This window comes from Anolis sagrei, chromosome 10 (assembly GCF_037176765.1).
Source record: "Anolis sagrei isolate rAnoSag1 chromosome 10, rAnoSag1.mat, whole genome shotgun sequence".
In the NCBI taxonomy this organism is placed as follows: Eukaryota; Metazoa; Chordata; class Lepidosauria; order Squamata; family Dactyloidae; genus Anolis; species Anolis sagrei.
This window is the reverse complement of record NC_090030.1, coordinates 12,305,620-12,325,569: the sequence shown is the minus strand read 5'-3', so window position 1 is coordinate 12,325,569 and position 19,950 is coordinate 12,305,620. Positions and strand designations below refer to the sequence as shown.

General features: G+C 44.8%; 1 protein-coding gene across 1 annotated transcript in view; it reads right to left on the bottom strand.

The window, feature by feature from the left end:
- The window catches only part of SH3BGRL (SH3 domain binding glutamate rich protein like), a 36,074-nt gene extending 17,990 nt beyond the window's left edge, over positions 1-18,084 (bottom strand). Inside the window, exon 1 of the mRNA XM_060756300.2 lies at positions 17,978-18,084. Within this exon, the coding sequence (XP_060612283.1) occupies positions 17,978-18,022 (45 nt within the window). The 5' untranslated portion in view covers positions 18,023-18,084. The remainder of the gene's footprint in view (positions 1-17,977) is intronic.
- Positions 18,085-19,950: the final 1,866 nt, after the last annotated feature.

Here is a 19,950-nt window from a genome sequence, read left to right as displayed (position 1 = left end):
TGATTACATTTTCTTGACCCTGTGAAGGGAGTTGGACTGGATGGCCTTAAGTATTTTCTGTTGGTCATGGGGGTTCTGTGTGGGAAGTTTGCCCCGATTCTGTCATTCGTGGGGTTCAGAATGCTCTTTGATTCTAGGTGAACTGTGAATCCCAGTGACTACAACTCCCAAATGTCAAGGTCTATTTCCCCCAAATTCCATCTGTGTTCATATTTGGGCATATTGAGTATTTGTGCCAAGTTTGGTCCAGATCCATCATTGTTTGAGTCCACAGTGCTCTCTGGATGTAGGTGAACTACAACTCCAAAACCCAAGGTCAATGCTCAGCAATCCTTTCCAGTATTTTCTGTTGGTCATGGGAGTTCTGTGTGCCAAGTTTGGTTCAATTCCATCGTTGATGGAGTTCAGAATGGTCTTTGATTGTAGGTGAACTATAAATCCCAGCAACTACAGCTCCCAAATGTCAAAAATCATAATTTTTTGAGTGATGGTCACTCCTTGTGTTGTGAGACATTTTGTTGCCAAATTTGGTGTGATTTTGTTCATTGGGTCTTTTGTTTTTAAGGTACTCATTATGCACAGAGCATTTTTATATATATAGATAATAATGGTATTCTCAATTTGCTTCTTACAAGATAAATAAATGTTTTCATTACCAGCTTTAACGTTATGTAAATCGCCCGCGGTCCTTATTGTTGTCTCAATGAGTCAAACAGCTATTGGGCACAATACTGGTCAGGGAGGAAACCGAAAGGTTCACTGAAAGGAGGAATGCCATCGTAAGAACAATGCACAATGGAGCACACAGACGGCACTGTTTTGCCGTACCATCGTTGTGTGAGCCAAAAGCTGGCCTGGGTCCAAAAACCTAGATGAAAAGATAGCAGGGCGAATGAGATGGAGACGGAGAACGTGGGCTGCACATGTTCCCCTTCCCAATTACCTCCAGCCCAGTGCTGGTGAACAATACGGACACACAAAATGCCTCCCAAAGTACAGACTGACCCCCGGAGAGAGATGGGACTGTCACAAGTTTAACATAAGCTCCAATATTTCACAGATGTAAACTGGGACACATGTGATTTAAAGTGCACCTACACTTTGGAATTAATGCAGTTGGACACCACTTTAACTGGTTTGACTCAATCTCGTGAAGTCATGGGAGTTGTCTTTTCACAAGTTTTTCAGACTCTTCTGCCCAAGAGTGTTGGTACGTCACCAAACTACAACTCCCACGATTCCAAGACCTAAAAATGAGTCTTAGGTGAGTTATTAAAGAGTTAATCTGAAATGCACTGAGCAGAACCTCTTGCTGTGTTTGGAACAGGAAACAGAGCGGTTCAGCTTCAAAACCCGCAAGATCACATTGCTTCCGATGACTTGACAAGAAAGTAAGCAGAAAGCAGCTGGTTTGACTCCAAGGAGGCGGATATTGTCCGATTCGCCTCCAAACCAACACATTTTCAAGCTGCCTCCACATCTGATTTTTGGGGGCAAGCAGGCCTCCTCTGAGCAAAGGAGAGCCCAAACCGGCTCAACAGGCTGAAGCCAGATTTTTGGGCTTTTCAGGTTTCATCCCAGGAGACTGGCCAGGCACATGGAAGACAATGGACAGAAAGAGCCAAAGTCCTCAGCAGAAGAAGAAAAATGGAGAAAAGAACTAAAGGACAACAGTAAAAGGGGCCATCCTCGAGATCATTCGAGGCTTTCAAATATTGTCCATTTTTAAGGAACCTTTTAAGGTATTCTTTTCCCAGCAACAGCGTGGATTATCTGCTTTGAACTGGATATTTTGAGTCTACACCAAGCATGGGCAAACTTGGGCTCTTCAGGTGTTTTGGACTTCAACTCCCACAATTCCTAACAGCCTCAGGCCCCTTCAGCCGCTGATTGATTCTTGTCTGGAATTCCCCTGTTTTTTTTAGTGTGAATATTGCAATTGGCCAGCTTGGTTAGATAGCCTTGCAGTTTCAAAGCTTGGCTGCTTCCTGCTTGGAGGAATCCTCTGTTGGAAGGTATTAGCTGGTCCTGATTGTTTCCTGTCTGAAATTCCCCTGTTTTCTGAGTGTTGCCCTTTATTTGCTATCCTGATTTTAAAGTAGCCCAATAAATGATACCCCCCCCCCTTTTGCAGGCAGTAACCAGCCAGGCTTTGAAACTGCAAGGCCATTCAATGCTAATCAAGATGGCCAATTGCAATGTTTACACTTGTCTCAAACAGACAAGAATTCTTTCTCTCACCCTAGATATTTCACAGATATATATATATATACACACACACTCCACTTGCCTCATTCCCACAGACCTCTGAAAAAACCTCTGAGGATGCCTGCCATTGATGCAGGCAAAACATCAGGAAAGAATGCTACAGGAACATGGCCATACAGCCTGAAAACTCACAGCAACCCAGACAAGGGTTCTTTTTCCCACCCTGAACATTTCATAGGTATATATATGTACACACACACATACATAATAGCTGTACCCTGCCACACATTGCTGTGGACAACTTTCCCTCCCTCTTTCTCTCATTTACCTCCTTCCTTCACTCTCTCTTTCCTTCCTTCCTTTGCTGTTTGCTTCCATCCTTCCTTCTCTCTTTCCTTCGTTCTCTCTTTCTCTCCTTCTTTCCTTCCTTCCCCCTTTTCCTTCCTTCTCTATCTCTTTCCTTTCTTCCTCCCTTTTTCTTTTCCTTCTCTTTCTCTCTTCCTTCACTTTTAGCTTCCATGCTTCTTTCTCTCTCTCTTTCCTTCTTTCTTTTTTTCTTTCTTTCTTTCTCCCCTTCCCTTCCTCTTCCTTCCCTTTTTCCTGTATCATCATTTAGCTTTTAGGGGTTTTTTAATTCTTTCCTCTGTTTTTGGGGGGGGGGGGGTTATGAGTTATGGTCACTCGTTGGTCTGTTAGGAGTATAGTGTCCAAATTTTGTGTCAATTCGTCCAGTGGTTTTTGAGTTATGTTAATCCCACAAACGAACATTACATTTTTATTTATATAGATACACACACACACACACTGGGAGCCCCCGGTGGTGCAGTGGTTAAACTGATGAGCTGCTGAACTTGCTTACCAAAAGGTTGCAGGTTCGAATCTGGGGAGCAGGGTGAGCTCCCACTGTTAGACCCAGCTTCTGCCAACCTAGCAGTTCAAAAACATGCAAATATGAGTAGATCAATAGGTACTGCTCTGGCGGGAAGGTAACGGCGCTCTATGCCGTCATGCTGGCCACATGACCTTGGAGGTGTCTACGGACAACACCGGCTCTTCGGCTTAGTAATGGAGATGAGTACCATTCCCAGAGTTGGGCACGACTGGACTTAATGTCAGGGAAAAACCACTTACACTCCACTTGCCTCATTCCCAGAGACCTCTGAACAAACCTCAAGATGACTGCCATAGATGCAGGAGAAATATCAAGCTAGAATGTGTCCAGAGGAGGGCGACAAAAATGATCAAGGGTCTGGAGAACAAACCCTATGAGGAGTGGCTTAAAGAGCTGGGCATGTTTAGCCTGAAGAAGAGAAGGCTGAGAGGAGACATGATAGCCATGTATAAATATGTGAGAGGAAGTCACAGGGAGGAGGGAGCGAACTTGTTTTCTGCTTCCCTGGAGACTAGGATGCGGAACAATGGTTTCAAACTACAAGAAAGGAGATTCCATCTGAACTTGAGGAAGAACTTCCTGACTGTGAGAGCCGTTCAGCAGTGGAACTCTCTGCCCCGGAGTGTGGTGGAGGCTCTTTCTTTGGAAGCTTTTAAACAGAGGCTGGATGGCCATCTGTCAGGGGTGCTTTGATTGCAATTTTCTTGCTTCTTGGCAGAAAGGGGTTGGACTGGATGGCCCACGAGGTCTCTTCCATCTCTATGATTCTATCAGGAGAGAATGCTACTGGAACATGGCCATAAAGCCTGAATAACTCAGAGCAATTCAAAACCAAGAATATTTGTTCCTTGGGGAAGAGATCTCCTCCTCTCGCTTCATTTAGCTTGTTTTGGGTAGCACATTGTGTGCTTTTATATTGTGAAGTAAATAAATAACCTGGACAGGAAAAATGTTTAGAACTTGTTGAAAGAGTTGACCAAGTAGTTTCTAAGTAAACTGGTGTTCAGGAAACCAACAAGTAGGCATATTACAATTGAGAGAACAGCATTCGCCTTCCATTTCCCGCAGGATTAATCAAATCTTCCCGGCGCAAAGCTCTCTTTACGTCTTAAATCGAAGAGAACGAACAAGAGCCAGTTCATTTGGGGGAAAGAGGTAAACCACTCAAATTAATCTGAAGGGTTTTGAAAAAGTAACAACGAGCAAGCATGAAGCTGATTAAACAAGCCCCGTATAATCCTCTCAACACAGTCTAGTTGGTGTCGGATATATGCATGATTTCCATTACTGGGGTGAAACTAAAATGATTTGTTCCATCTTAGCACCACTTTGCAAAAGAATAAAATAAAATTTCTTAAAGGAAATGACACGTTGTCAAGTTTGTGCTCTAAGGCCAAGTGGAAAAATAAAACAGATCTACAGTTGTCCAAGACTTTCTTGGCCGGAATCACTGCGTTGCTGTGAGTTTTCCAAGCTGTATGACCATGTTCCAAAAGCATTATCTCCTGATGTTTCACCCCCATCTATGGCTGGCATCCTCAGAGGTTGTGAGGTCTGTTGGAAACTAGAAAAGCGGGGTTTATATATCTGTGGAATCATGTTCCAGAAGCATTCTCTCCTGATGTTTCACCCCCATCTATGGCTGGCATCCTCAGAGGTTGTGAGGTCTGTTGGAAACTAGAAAAGTGGAGTTTATATATCTGTGGAATCATGTTCCAGAAGCATTCTCTCCTGATGTTTCACCCCCATCTATGGCAGGCATCCTCAGAGGTTGTGAGGTCTGTTGGAAACTAAAAAAGTGGGGTTTATATATCTGTGGAATAATGTTCCAAAAGCATTATCTCCTGATGTTTCACCCCCATCTATGGCAGGCATCCTCAGAGGTTGTGAGGTCTGTTGGAAACTAGAAAAGTGGGGTTTATATATCTGTGGAATAATGTTCCAGAAGCATTTTCTCCTGACGTTTCACCCCCATCTATGGCAGGCATCCTAAGAGGTTGTGAGGTCTGTTAGAAACTAGAAAAGTGAGGTTTATATATCTGTGGAATAATGTTCCAGAAGCATTCTCTCCTGACGTTTCACCCCCATCTATGGCAGGCATCCTCAGAGGTTGTGAGATCTGTTGGAAACTAGAAAAGTGGGGTTTACATATCTGTGGAATAATGTCCAGGGTGGGAGAAAGAACTCTTGTCTGTTTGAGGTGGGTGTGAATGTTGCAATTGGCCGCCTTGATTAGCACTGAGTAGCCTTGCAGCTTCAAAGCCTGGCTGCTTCCTGTGGACAATATCAACAGAAAGGAGGGAACCATGAAAACGAACAAAATCTGGCTACCAGTATTATTATTTTTTTAAAAAACAACCTCTAAAATTAGGACAGTAAATAAAGAACACCACTCAGAAAACAGGGGAATTCCAGACAGGAAACTATCAGGGCCAGCTAACACCTCCCAACAAACTATTCCCCCCAGACAGGAAGAACCAGATAGGAAAAATCGGGCTGCAGTGGTGCAATGGGTTAAACCACTGAGCTGCTAAACTCAGCAGGAAGGTTGGAGGTTTGAATCCATAGGATGGGGTGAGCTCCCGCTGTTAGCCCCAGCTTCTGCCAACCTAGGAATTCAAAAACTTGGAAATGTGAGTAGAGCAATAGGTGCCGCTTTGGCGGGAAGGTAAACAGTGCGCCATGCAGTCATGCTGGCCACATGATCTTGGAGATGTCTACGGACAACGCTGGTTCTTTGGCTTAGAAATGGAGATGAGCATCACCCCAGAGCCGGAGATGAGCACCACCCCCAAGAACAGGCATGGGTACATTTCGGCCTTCCAGGTGTTTTGGACTTCAACTCCTGGCTGTTAGGAATTGTGGGAGTTGAAGTCCAAAACATCTGAAGCGTTGAAATTTGCCCATGCCTGCTGTAGAGCCAGAAGGGGAAGCCTTTACCTTTATCTGTATATAGTTGTTTCTTGAATGTTTGCATTGCGTTGTGTTGTTTTGTGTTGTGTATGCTGGACTCTGAGTCCCTTCGAGGAGCTAAGATGGAATACAAATAAAGTATTATTATGGGAAGACTTAATAATTTTTCCATGTAGTGTTTACACACCAGGCAAAGTTACTCAAAAAGCAATTAAATCCTATCAGAAAATGCACGAAATTAACAATATAATACAGACAGGTAATGTTAGATAATTATAAGTGGTTTTTAAAATTTATACTAGCAGAATCAATATTATTTTCCCACTTTACAAAACAGGAGCGGCATTTTTACAGAAGCACACATTTGGATCAAAACCGCAAAATACCTGTAAGCGAGAAACTGCAAAAGCAAAACAAACTATCAAGTTTCCGAAGAATGTCCTCCAGCAACTCTTTGCGCATCTTTTTAATGCATCAAAGCGTCACCCAAATCATATTTGCCATAACCCCAATTTACTGTCTTTCCTTAGGAATGAGTCAGCCCCTGGGCCATTTCCAATCACAGACACGTAATGTTTGACTTTTCTGGGCCTGAAAGCAGCTTTTGTCTCGGCCAAAACAAACAGGGAGGAAACCTCCCCAATGGCTGGAGGAGAGGCGCTCAACGCGGGTTATCCATTAACTGGTAGGAAAGTTCAGCCACAAAATATCAACACAAGCATAGTTTTGCCTTTGCCTTGTTTATAACCCGACTGAGGCTGATTTGGTGCCACTGGGCTCACTTTCTGCCTTCTGATTTTAACAAGCCTTGATGCCATAGCACTCAAATGGGCAACAGTACCCACAGCATTAAAAGCAAAGGATGGAAATGGATCAAAAGAAGAGTCATAGAATCAGTCAGAAGAGACCTCATGGGCCATCCAGTCCAACCCCATTCTGCCAAGAACCAGGAAAACTGCATTCAAAGCACCCCCCGACAGATGGCCATCCAGCCTCTGTTTAAAAGCTTCCAAAGAAGGAGCCTCTACCACACTCCAGGGCAGAGAATTCCACCGCTGAAAAGCTCTCACTTTCAGGAAGTTCTTCCTAATGTTCAGGTGGAATCCCCTTTCTTGTAGTTCAAAGACATTGTTCCGCGTCCTAGTCTCCAGGGCAGCAGAAAACAAATTTGCTCCCTCCTCCCTATGACTTCCTCTCACGTATTTATACATGGCTATCATCAGGGCCGTAGCCAGAAAACTTTTTGGGGAGGGTTGAAAATTTCAGGGGGGGGGGGTAGGGTCACGCTGAAGCAAAGAGCACAGCAGGGGTCAGAACGGACTTCAATAGCCTGCGGAGTTCAATAGCCCCTGTCAACCACCTCCACCAAGTCTGGCCTCCTAAATGACAGCATTCAACCCCCCCCCCCCCAAACTTGGTTGCTTTGCTACATTGGCTATTGCTGCAAGTAATGACAGTGTGAATAAATTGTCAATATTTGCTTGAGATAGTGCTTGCAGTTCTGGAGGGACTCTTAATTTTTTGCGTCTCATAGACTAAGCATGGGGATTTGGTTAACCGGTTAAAATTCATGAGTAAACCAGGTTTTTTTTTTAACCTGAAAAATTTTCTAAGTGTTGTAAACCGCAATGAGTCGCCGTTTTAGGCTGAGATATTAGCGGTATACAAGCGCATAAATAAATAAATAAATAAATATGCATACACACACACACACACACATGCACATACACACACTACATATATATGTGTGTGTGTGTGTGTGTAAGTGTGTGTGTGTGTGTGTGTGTGTGTGTGTGTATATATATATATATATATATATATATGCAAAAACCTTTTTGAAGGGATTGGGGGAGCTAGCAGGTGGTTTCAAGGGTCAAAGATATAGTCCAAGGGTTGAAATATACCCACTTCTATTGTACAATGGTTAGAACACACCTGGATTTTGAAGAGAGATATTGACAAGCTGGAATGTATCCAGAGGAGGGTGACTAAAATGATTAAGGGTCTGGAGAACAAACCCTATGAGGAGCAGCTTAAAGATCTCTGCATGTTTAGCCTGAAGAAGAGAAGGCTGAGAGGAGATATGATAGCCAGTGGGGAGGGGTTAGGGGTTCAACCCCCCCCCCCCCGAAATTTTTCAGGTTAAAAAAAAACCCTGGTTTACTCATGAATTTTAACCGGTTAACCAAATCCCCATGCTTAGTCTAGCAAAGGAGGGTGATTTGGGAGCAGGTTGGCTATTTTTAATGATTTCAAAGGGTTTTAAAAGATACTTAACAATGCAACTATTTATTCAATGGCTGATTGATGTAACAAACGATACAACTTTCTCTTGTGGGTTTAACATGAATGATTCTTTGTTACCTTTCATTTACCAAATATTTCCAAGCTCTGGTCTGAAACTGCACACTGTTCCCAACATCCACCATAAAGGAACAACAGAACAACAAGACCGGAGCAGCAGCATTCCTTCCAAAGAGCTGATAACTAAACAAAATATTTAGCAATACTTTGCGCCGGACACAACGCTGCCATATATGGGCTCTCCAAAGTCACACTGTCCAAAAGACTTTGTTTCCTCTTAAGATAATAGGGGTGCAACTACACTGTAGAATTAATGCAGTTTGACACTTCAAGGCTCAATGCGTTGGAATCCTAGGGCTTGCAGTTTGGTGGGACACCAACACTCTACAGCTGAGAAAGCTAAAGATGTTAGGTAAAGATTTCCCTTGACATTAAGTCTAGTCGTGTCCAACTCTAGGGGGTGGTGCTCATCTCAATTTCTAAGCCAAAGAGCCGGCGTTATCCATAGACACCTCCAAGGTCACGTGGTCAGCATGACTACATAGAGTGCTGTTACCTTCCCTCCGAAGCGGTACCTATTGATCTAGCCACATTTGCATGTTTTTGAATTACTAGGTTGGCAGAAGCTGGGGCTAACAGCGAAAGCTCACCCCGCCACCCAGCGCCATTACCTTCCCGCTGAAGCAGTACCTATTGATCTATTCACATTTGCATGTTTTTGAACTGCTAGGTTGGCAGAAGCTGAGGTTAACAGTGAGAGCTCACCCTGCTCCCCAGCGCCATTACCTTCCCGCCAAAGTAGTCCCTATTGATCTACTTACATTTGCATGTTTTCGAACTGCTAGGGTTGGCAGAAGCTGGGGCTAACAGCGAGAGCTCACCCCGCTCCCCAGCGCCGTTACCTTCCCACCGAATCGCTACCTATTGATCTATTCACATTTGCATGTTTTTGAACTGCTAGGTTGGCAGAAGCTGGGGCTAAGAGTGATAGCTCACCCCGCTCCCCAGCATCATTACCTTCCTGCCAAAGCAGTACCTATTGATCTACTTACATTTGCATATTTTCAAACTGCCAGGTTAGCAGAAGCTGGGGCTTACAGCGAGAGCTCACCCCTGCACCCCAGTGCTATTACCTTCCAGACGAAGCGGTACCGACTCACATTTGCATGTTTTTGAACTGTTAGGTTGGCAGAAGCTGGGGCTAATAGCGGGAGATCACCCTGCTCTCCAGATTCGAATCGCCAACCTTTCAGTAAGCAGCTCAGCAGTTTAACCCTTTGCGCCAGCAAGGGGGGCTTCTAAAGATGTTACCAAACTACAAATCCAAGCATTCCATAGCATTGAGCCTCTGCAATTTAAGTGGTGTCACTTCTCCAGTGACCATCCTAAGAAATCCTGCAGGGGACGGACATTGTCTTAATGCACACAAACACATGGAATGGCAGAATAGACGTCATGGAAAGGAGGCAGCTGTGGTGCAAAAGTCAACTTGGGCTTGCAGCTATAGCATGCACACACCACTCTCCTTAGCCCTTCATAAGACTGTATGAAGTCATGCTGCTGGCGGAGGAGAATGTCACTCTGTGGGGAATGGGTGGGAAAGGGGCCTTTTCTGGAGGAAGCATGGCTTGGCAATTCCTAGACTTTGGCAGACTATCAGAAAAGGAAATGGTTGGAAAGCTGAAAGTTCAGGCAGCAATGTGTTGATTTCTCTAATGGCTTCCCTCTGTGCTCAGCTGCAGATGTATATTTTCCTAACTGCACATTAAATAAGAGGACAACAACAAGTCCATTGAGATTATGAGGACTCAAAGCAACATATTAACCTAAACTAATGGTTCTCCACTTGTGGGTCTTTTGGAGTATTGGTTCTCCCTCCCAACTTGTTGTCGTTTGCAAACTTGACGATCATGCCTTCTCACCCTTCATCTGAGTCAGTGTTTCTCAACCTTCCTAATGCCGCGACCCCTTAATAGAGATCCTCATGTTGTGGTGACCCCCAACCATAAAAATTATTTTTGTTGCTACTTCATAACTGTAATTGTGCTACTGTTATGAATTGTCATGTAAATATCTGATATGCAGGATGTATTTTCATTCACTGGACCAAATTTGGCACAAATACCCAATATGCCCAAATTTGAATACTGGTGGGGTTGGGAGGAGGGATTGATTTTGTCATTTAGGAGTTGTAGTTGCTGGGGTTTATAGTTCACCTACAATCAAAGAGCATTCTGAACTCCACCAATGATGGAATTGAACCCAACTTGGCACACATAACTCCCACGACCAACAGAAAATACTGGTTTTGGTGGGCACTGACCTTGAGTTTTGGAGTTGTAGTTTACCTACATCCATGGAGCACTCCTCAGGCTGAGAGGAGATATGATAGCCATGTATAAATATGTGAGAGGAAGCCACAGGGAGGAGGGAGCAAGCTTGTTTTCTGCTTCCTTGGAGACTAGGACGCGGAACAATGGCTTCAAACTACAAGAGAGGAGATTCCATCTGAACATAAGGAAGAATTTCCTGACTGTGAGAGCCGTTCAGCAGTGGAACTCTCTGCCCCAAAGAGTGGTGGAGGCTCCTTCTTTGGAAGCTTTTAAACAGAGGCTGGATGGCCATCTGTCAGGGGTGCTTTGAATGCAATATTCCTGCTTCTTGGCAGAATGGGGTTAGACTGGATGGCCCATGTGGTCTCTTCCAACTCTTTGATTCTATGATTCTATGACATTTGGGAGTTGTAATTGCTGGGATTTATAGTTCACCTACAATCAAAGAGCATTCTGAACTCCACCAATGATGGAACTGAACCCGACTTGACACACAGAACTCCCACGACCAACAGAAAATACTGGGTTTGGCCGGCATTGACCTTGAGTTTTGGAGTTGTAGTTCACCTACATCCAGAGAGCACTGTGGACTCAAACAATGATGGATCTGGACCTAACTTGGCACAGTTACTCAATATGCCCAAATGTGGACACTAGTGAAGTTTGGGGAAAATAGAGTTTGACATTTGGGAGTTGTAGTTGCTGGGATTTATAGTTCACCTTCAATCAAAGAGCATTCTGAATCTTACCAATGATAGAATTGGACCAAACTTCCCACTCAGCACCCCCATGACCAACAGAAAATATTGTGTTTTCTGATGATCTTTGATGACCCCTCTGACACCCCCTCACAACCCCCAGGTTGAGAAACACTGATCTAAGTCATTATTAAAGATGTTGAACAGAACCAGGCCATTGAACAGAATGTTTGCACATGGCCCTTTGCAGGTTTAGAGTATGACCCCCATATCCACAAAGGATACATTGCAAGACCCCTATGGATAAGTGAAGCAGTGGATAAACCTGGGCCAGAAGAATATCATACAATCACACTGGAGAAGTGTAGAATTTCAACAGAAAGGAGGAAACCACAAAAATGAACAAAATCTGGTGAATAATACTTAAACAACACAAGAATCAAAAAATAAAGAACAGCACTCAGCAACTTGGGAACTCCAGACAGCAAACAATCAAGTGCCAGTTAACACCTTGCAAACAAAAGATGACTCCAGGCAACAGCAGCCTACAAATATCCCCACTGATTGATTTTGCAGCTGAACTTTATTTTATTTTCTGATTTTTTGTTGTGTTTTTGTGTTATATTGTGTTTCTGTATTGATGGGCATGGCCTCATGTAAGTCACCCCTTTGGGGAGATGGTGGCAGGGTATAAAGATTATTATTATTACTACTACTACTACTACTACTACTACTACTACTACTCAATGCTACTCAAGCTTGCTCATTGCAACATTCACACTTGCTTCAAACAGACAAGGGCTCGTTCTCCCACCCTGGACATTATTCCATAGATAAGGGGAAATTCCAGACAAGAAACAATTAGGGCCAGCTAATCATTTCCCAACAAAGGATTCCCCCAGGAAGAAGCCAGACCTTGCAATATCTTGGCCATTAAATGCTAATCAAGGTGGCCAACTGAAACATTCACACCTACCTCAAACAGACAAGAGTTCTTTCTCCCACCCTGGGATATATAAACCCCACTTGCCTAGTTTCCAAAAGACCTCACAACCTCTGCGGATGCCTGCCATAGATGTGGGTGAAACATCAGGAAAGAATGCTTCTGGAACATGGCCATACAACACAGAAAACTCACAACAACCCACAGAGGGATACACACTCCACTTGACTCGCCTCCAGGAGACCTCTGAACAGACCTCCGAGGATGCTTGCCACAGATGCAGGTGAAACAGCAGGAGAGAATGCTTCTGGAATATGGCCATAAAACCCAGAAAACTCACAACAACCCACAGAGAGATACACACTCCACTTGCCTCGCCTCCAGCAGACCTCTGAACAGACCTCTGAGGATGCTTCCCACAGATGCAGGTGAAACATCAGGAGAGAATTATTCTGGAATATGGCCATACAACTCAGAAAACTCACAACAACCCATTCCACAGAGAGATACACGCTCCACTTGCCTCGTGTCTAGCAGACCTCTGAACAGACCTCCGAGGATGCTTGCCACAGATGCAGGTGAAACATCAGGAGAGAATGCTTCTGGAATATGGCCATACAACCCAGAAAACCCACAACAACCCATTCCACAGAGAGATACACACTCCACTTGCCTTGCCTCCAGGAGACCTCTGAACAGACCTCTGAGGATGCTTGCCACAGATGCAGGTGAAACATCAGGAGAGAATGTTTCTGGAATATGGCCATACAACCCAGAAAACTCACAACTCCATGACTGCCTTATTTGTTATCTACTGAACTACAGATTTGGGGGGTGGGGAGCGAATTAAATGTATGCACCATGCTTGGTTGCAATTTTGATCTTGGATCACGTAATGTGAATGGTGCTTCCAGATCAGCGGAGTTCACTGTGCCGGACTTCCAAAGAAACCGCCACTCTGGCAATTAAGGCACTGGACCATGACTAGGAATATGGCACACAAAGAGAATCATTCACAATCCCAATGCTTTGGGATTGTGACCCCTGATTGTCTCTTTGGCCCTTTTAACAGATCTAGGTCTGACCCAGAAACTACCAAGACCTTCCAGGGAATGGTGGGAGCTGCCAGGAAGGAAGAGAAATCGAGAGGCAGAAATGTTACACAGTGGAACTCCCTTTTCTATTTATTTCTGCCTCACAAAAACAGATTGGGCTTGAAAATGAATTGAAAGACTGGGTTGTTGTAGGTTTTTTCAGGCTATATGGCCATGTTCTAGAGGCATTCTCTCCTGACGTTTCACCTGCATCTATGGCAAGCATCCTCAGAGGTTGTGAGGTCTGTTGGAACTAGGAAAATTGGGTTTATATATCTGTGGAATGACCAGGGTGGGACAAAGGACTCTTGTCTGTTGGAGCTAGCTGTGAATGTTTCAACTGATCACCTTGCCTAGCATTTGATGGCCTGGCAGTGCCTGGGGCAATCTTTTGTTGAGGGGTGATTAGATGTGCTAATCAAGGTGGTCAGTTGAAACGTTCACACCTAGCTCCAACACACAAGAGTTCTTTGCCCCACCATGGTCATTGTGCATTTTGTAGGTTTGAATCCACACTTGGTCTTGGGCAAGGCACACTCTATCGGCTTCACAGGAAGCAGTTTCTCAAGTCACTCCTGACACGTCAAAAAAAAAAAAAACCAAAAAAACCAGGAAGGCAAATCCCCTCCTGATCACATCTTGGAAAGAAAGCTTATTCTGGGTTGCGGTGACTTTTCTGGGCTGTACGGCCATGTTCCAGAAGTATTCCTTCCTGACGTTTCGCCCACATCTATGGCAGGCATCCTCAGAGGTTGTGATGTCTGTTGGAAACTAGGCAAGTGGGGTTTATGATGTTCAGGGTGAGAGAAAGAACTCTTTGTCTGTTGCAGACAAGTGTGGATGTTTCAATTGGCCCCCTTGATTAGCATTTAATGGCCTAGCAGTTTCAAGGTCTGGCTTCTTACTGCCCCTTTCTTCCTCTGTTTTCCTCTGCAGTTCATCTCAAAACAGCAACCAGTGTTGCATCAATTTTTATTGTCACTTTATTGTCACTTTGAGGGGGATTTCAGAGGGAAAATAAGTGTTGTAGGATTTCAGATGCATTCAGGAATGCAGTGTTCTGAGTGACTTAAAACTATATATACCATATATATCCTGTTCAAAGCTGATAGGTGGATTTTACATGCCAGTGTAGATGGGACCTCAGGCTGGATCTGCAATGCCATATAATCCAGATTATCTGCTTTGAACTGGATTATATGAGTCTTCACTGCCATATAATCCTGTTCAAAGCAAATAGGTGGATTTTATATGGCAGTCTAGATGGGACCTCAGGCTGGATCTCCAATGTCATATAATCCAGATTATCAAATCCTATTCTATTACAGAAGTGGGAATGAACAGCTCTCATGGCATCGCATCAACTTCAAACCTGAAAGTGGCTGTCAAATAAGATTTCACATCAGTCCAGACTGACACCATTCTATTCCTCTCTGCACATCATGAAAAAACAAACACAGTGACCTCAAGCCTGTCAATATTGATTCATTTCAAAAGGATCTAAGAGGACCCTTTTACCTGTGGGAACTTGAGAGCAAGCCAGCAAGATGGAGCTGAACATTGTAAAGCTCTGAGAAAACAGGAAAACCACACCCAGCAAAAGAGGAGAAGATGACAGATGCACTTAAGAGAGAAAGAAAGAAAGAGAGGGAGAGGAAGGAAGGAAGGAAAGAAGGGAGGGAGGGAGGGAGGGAGAGAGGAAAGGAAGGAAGGGTGGGAGGGAGAGAGAAGGGAGGGAGGGAGGGAGGAAGAGAGGGAGGGAGAGAGGAAGGAAGGAAGAAAGGAAGGAAGGAAGGAAGGAAGGAAGGAAGGAAGGAAGGAAGGAAGGGGGGAAGGGAGAGAGAAGGGAGGGAGGGAGCGAGGAAGGAAGGGAGGGAGAGAGGAAGGAAGGGAGGGAGAGAGGAAGGGAGGGAGGAAGAAAGGAAGGAAAGGAAAGGAGGGAGGGAGGGAGGGAGGGAGAGAGGAAGGAAAGGAAAGGAGGGAGGGAGGGAGGGAGGGAGAGAGGAAGGAAGGAAGGAAGGAAGGAAGGAAAAAGGAAAGGAGGGAGAGAGGACGGAAGGGAGGGAGGGAGGGAGGGAGGGAGGGAGGGAGGGAGGGAGGGAGGGAGGAAGGAAGGAAGGAAGGAAGGAAGAGAGGGAGGGAGGAAGGAAGGAAAGAAGGGAGGGAGGGAGGGAGGAAGGCAGGCAGGCAGGCAGGCAGGCAGGCAGGCAGGCAGGAAGGAAGGAAGGAAGGAAGGAAGGAAGGAAGGAAGGAAGGAAGGAAGGAAGAGCATCCTTGGCTAGACATACTGATTGAGAGAAAGACATCCCAAATCTGTGCCTGAAAAAAAGGAGAAAGTGGCTCAATATTGCCCACTGAGCTTCAAGGTAAAATGGGGATTTGCATCTAGATCTCCCAAGTCCCAGGCTGCATCTACACTGTAGAATTAATGCAGTTTCACAGCACTTTAATTGCCATGGCTCAGTGCTATGGATCCTGCAGTTTTACAAGGTCTTCAGCCTTCTTGTCAGATAGTGACAGAAGATCCTGGAGGGGTTGGGGGAGGTTGATGGGAGTTACAATTCACCTCATATCCCGTGAAAATACATCTATGGGTTGCTGTGAGTTTTCCAGGCTGTATAGCCATGTTCCAGAAGCATTCTCTCCTGACGTTTCACCCACATCTATGGCAGGCATCGTCAGAGGTTGTGAGGTCTGTTGGAAGCTAGGCAAGTAGGGTTTATATATCTGTGGAATAATGTCCAGAGTGGGAGAAAGGACTCTTGTAAGTTTGAGGCAAGTATGACAATTGCAATTGGCCACCTTGATTAGCATTGAATGGCCTTGCAGCTTCAAAGCTTGGCTGGTTGCTGCCTGGGGGAATCCTTTGTTGGGATGTGTCAGCTGGTCTTGATTGATTCTTGTCTGGAACCCCCATTTTCAGAGTGTTGCTCTTTATTTACTGTCCTGATTCTAGAGGTAGCCAGACTGTGTTCATTTTTATGGTTTCCTCCTTTCTGTTGAAATTGTCCACATGCTTGTGGATATCAATGGCTTCTCTGTGTAGTTGTGAGAGTGGTCCAGTAATGTTGTGTTCTCAAATAATATGCTGTGTCCAGGTTTATACATTCCACAGATATATATAACCTCAACCTCTGAGGGTGCCTGCTATAGATTTGGGCGAAATGTCAGGAGAGAATGCTTCTGGAACATGGACGTACAGTCTGGAAAACTCACAGCAACCCACTGATTCCAGCCATGAAAGCCTTCGACAACACACTCTATGTTTGTGTGCAATTTCCAAGAAGGCTGCCAGCTTCAGAAAGCACTATGATTCCCACTGAAGATTAATCTGGACCACAGACCCAACATAACCAACTTTGGTAGGAGTTGTAGTTCACCCGCAATCAAAGAGTGCTTTGTACCCAACCAGCGATGGATCTGGACCAAACGTGGCACACACTCCAATGTGAACTTCTTTAAACAATGCAAAGATTAAGGAGGAATTGACCTACAATGTTGGGAGTTGTAGTTCACCCACAATCAAAGAGTGCTTTGTACCCAACCAGCGATGGATCTGGACCAAATGTGGCATGCAGACCCAATGTGAACAACTTTAAACAATGATGGGATTAAGGGGTAATTGATTTATAATGTTGGGAGCGTTCTGTATCCAACCGGTGATGGATCTGGACGAAAGGTAGCACACAGACCCAATGTGAACAAGTTTAAACAATGATGGCAAATGATCTATAATGTTGGGATTTGATCTATAATGAGGAGAATTGAACTATAATGTTGGGAGTTATAGTTCACCCACAATCAAAGAGCACTCTGTACTCAACTGGCAATGGATCAGGACCAAATGTTGCACACAGAACCAACATGAACAACTTCAAACAATAATGAGATTGAGAGTTAATTGACCTATAATGTTGGGAGTTGTAGTTCACCCACACTCAAAGAGTGCTTTGTACCCAACCAGTGATGGATCTGGACCAAATGTGGCACACAGACCCAATGTGAACAACTTTAAACAATGATGGGATTAAGGAGGAATTGACCCACAATGTTGGGAGTTGTAGTTCACCCACAATCAAAGAGTTCTTTGTACCCGACCGGTGATGGATCTGGACCAAATGTGGCACACAGACCCAACGTAAACAACTTTGAATAATGGCAAGGTTAGGTGCTGCATGCATAGCCTCTAACAGCAGGCATGGGCAAACTTGGGCCCTCCAGGTGTTTTGGACTTCAACTCCCACAATTCCTAACAGCCTACCGGCTGTTAGGAATTGTGGGAGTTGAAGTCCAAAACACCTGGAGGGCCCAAGTTTGCCCATGCCTGCTGCAGAGCCAAAAATGTAAGCTGGAAGGGGCTCCAAGGGGGCGGAGAGGGGTTTCATGCATGCCCAGAGATGGGACCCACACCCTCCTGAAAGTTTGCATTCTGCTCAAGAGAGGAACTCAGCCTCTTCAGAGAGGAAGCAAAACGCTTCCTTTCTCTCCTTAATCCCTCCTCTTGGATCTTTCCAAAGTGGAGGGCCATTCCCACCTCCCCTTCCAAGCCTCTCTTTCTTGCCCCCAAGGTTTTGGCAGGCTGGCCTCCTTACCGCCGTAGATCCGGAGGAAGAGGCAATGTAGACCTTGATCCCCATCTTGGGAGGCTGGTGGAGGTTCTGGGGAGACTGGGCGTGGGAGGGGGGCGAGGAGGGGGCGGGGCTTCCCGGAGAAGGGGCGGGAGAAGGAGGGAGGGAGGGGTCCAGGGAGCTCTTTTGTTCAGACCCAGGCTGGAAGGAGCTTGCAAAAGCATGGCGCAATGGGTTCAAATGACACGTTATGCCATTCTTTCTGAACATTAGGAAGAAATGGGTTGCTGGGAGTTTTTCGGGCTGTATGGCTATGTTCCAGCAGCATTCCCTCCTGACATTTCTCCTGCATCTCTGGCTAATGGCACGTTCAGAGCTTCTGCTGGCATTGTAGCAATACCTATAGAATAATGTCCAGGGTGGCTGTAAGTTTTTGGGATGTATAGCCATGTTCCAGCAGCATTCTCTCCTGACATTTCGCCTGCATCTTTGGCTAATGGCACTTTCAGAGCTTCTGTTGGCATTGTAGCAATACCTATAGAATAATGTCCAGGGTGGCTGTAAGTTTTTGGGATGTATAGCCATGTTCCAGCAGCATTCTCTCCTGACATTTCGCCTGCATCTTTGGCTAATGGCACATTCAGAGCTTCTGCTGGCATTGTAGCAATACCTATAGAATAATGTCCAGGGTGGCTGTAAGTTTTTCGGGCTGTATGGCCATATTCCAGCAGCATTCTCTCCTAACATTTCGCTTGCATCTGTGGCTAATGGCATATTAAGAGCTTCTGCTGGCATTGAAGAAAGTTGAGAACCTATATACCTATAGAATAATGTCCAGGGTGGCTGTAAGTTTTTCGGGCTGTATAGACATATTCCAGCAGCATTCTCTCCTGACATTTCTCCTGCATCTGTGGCTAATGGTATATTCAGAGCTTCTGTTGGCATTGAAGAAAGTTGAGTGTCTATATACCTATAGAATAATGTCCAGGGTGGCTGTAAGTTTTTCGGGCTGTATAGCCATATTTCAGCAGCATTCTCTCCTGACATTTTTCCTGCATCTGTGGCTAATGGCATATTCAGATCTTCTGTTGGCATTGAAGGAAGTTGAGAACCTATATACCTATAGAATAATGTCCAGGGTGGCTGTAAGTTTTTCGGGCTGTATAGACATATTCCAGCAGCATTCTCTCCTGACATTTCTCCTGCATCTGTGGCTAATGGTATATTCAGAGCTTCTGTTGGCATTGAAGAAAGTTGAGTGTCTATATACCTATAGAATAATGTCCAGGGTGGCTGTAAGTCTTTTGGGCTGTACAGCCATGTTCCAGCAGCATTCCCTCCTGACATTTCTCCTGCATCTGTGGCTAATGGCATATTCAGAGCTTTTGTTGGCATTGAAGCAAATGGAGAACTTCTGCTGGAATTGAAGCAAGTTGAGTGTCTATATACCTATAGAATAATGTCCTGGGCGAAGAACTTGGTTGCTGTGAGTTTTTCGGGCTGTATGGTTGTGTTCCAGCAGCATTCTCTCCTGACATTTCTCTTGGAACTGTGGCTAATGGCATATTCAGAGCTTCTGTTGGCATTGAACCAAGTGGAGTGCATATATACATATAGAACAATGTCCAGGGTGGAAAACTTGGTTGCTGTCAGTTTTTTGGGCTGTATGGCCATGTTCCAGCAGCATTCTCTCCTGACGCTTCACCTTGGATCTACAATGCCATACAATCCAGATTATCAAATGTGATAATCCAGATTATCATCTTTGAACTGGATTATATGGGTCTTCACTATCATATCCTGTTCAAAGCAGATCTGGAGTTTATATGGCAGTGTAAAAGAGGCCTTAGACTCGATATATACTGCACTATATCCGAGGATCTAATCCCACATTATCTGATTATCCCAGATTATCTAGCAGTGTAGACTCATATAACCCAGCTCAAAGCAGATAATCTGGTATCAGGTCCTGGGATATAGTGGAGTATAGATCCACT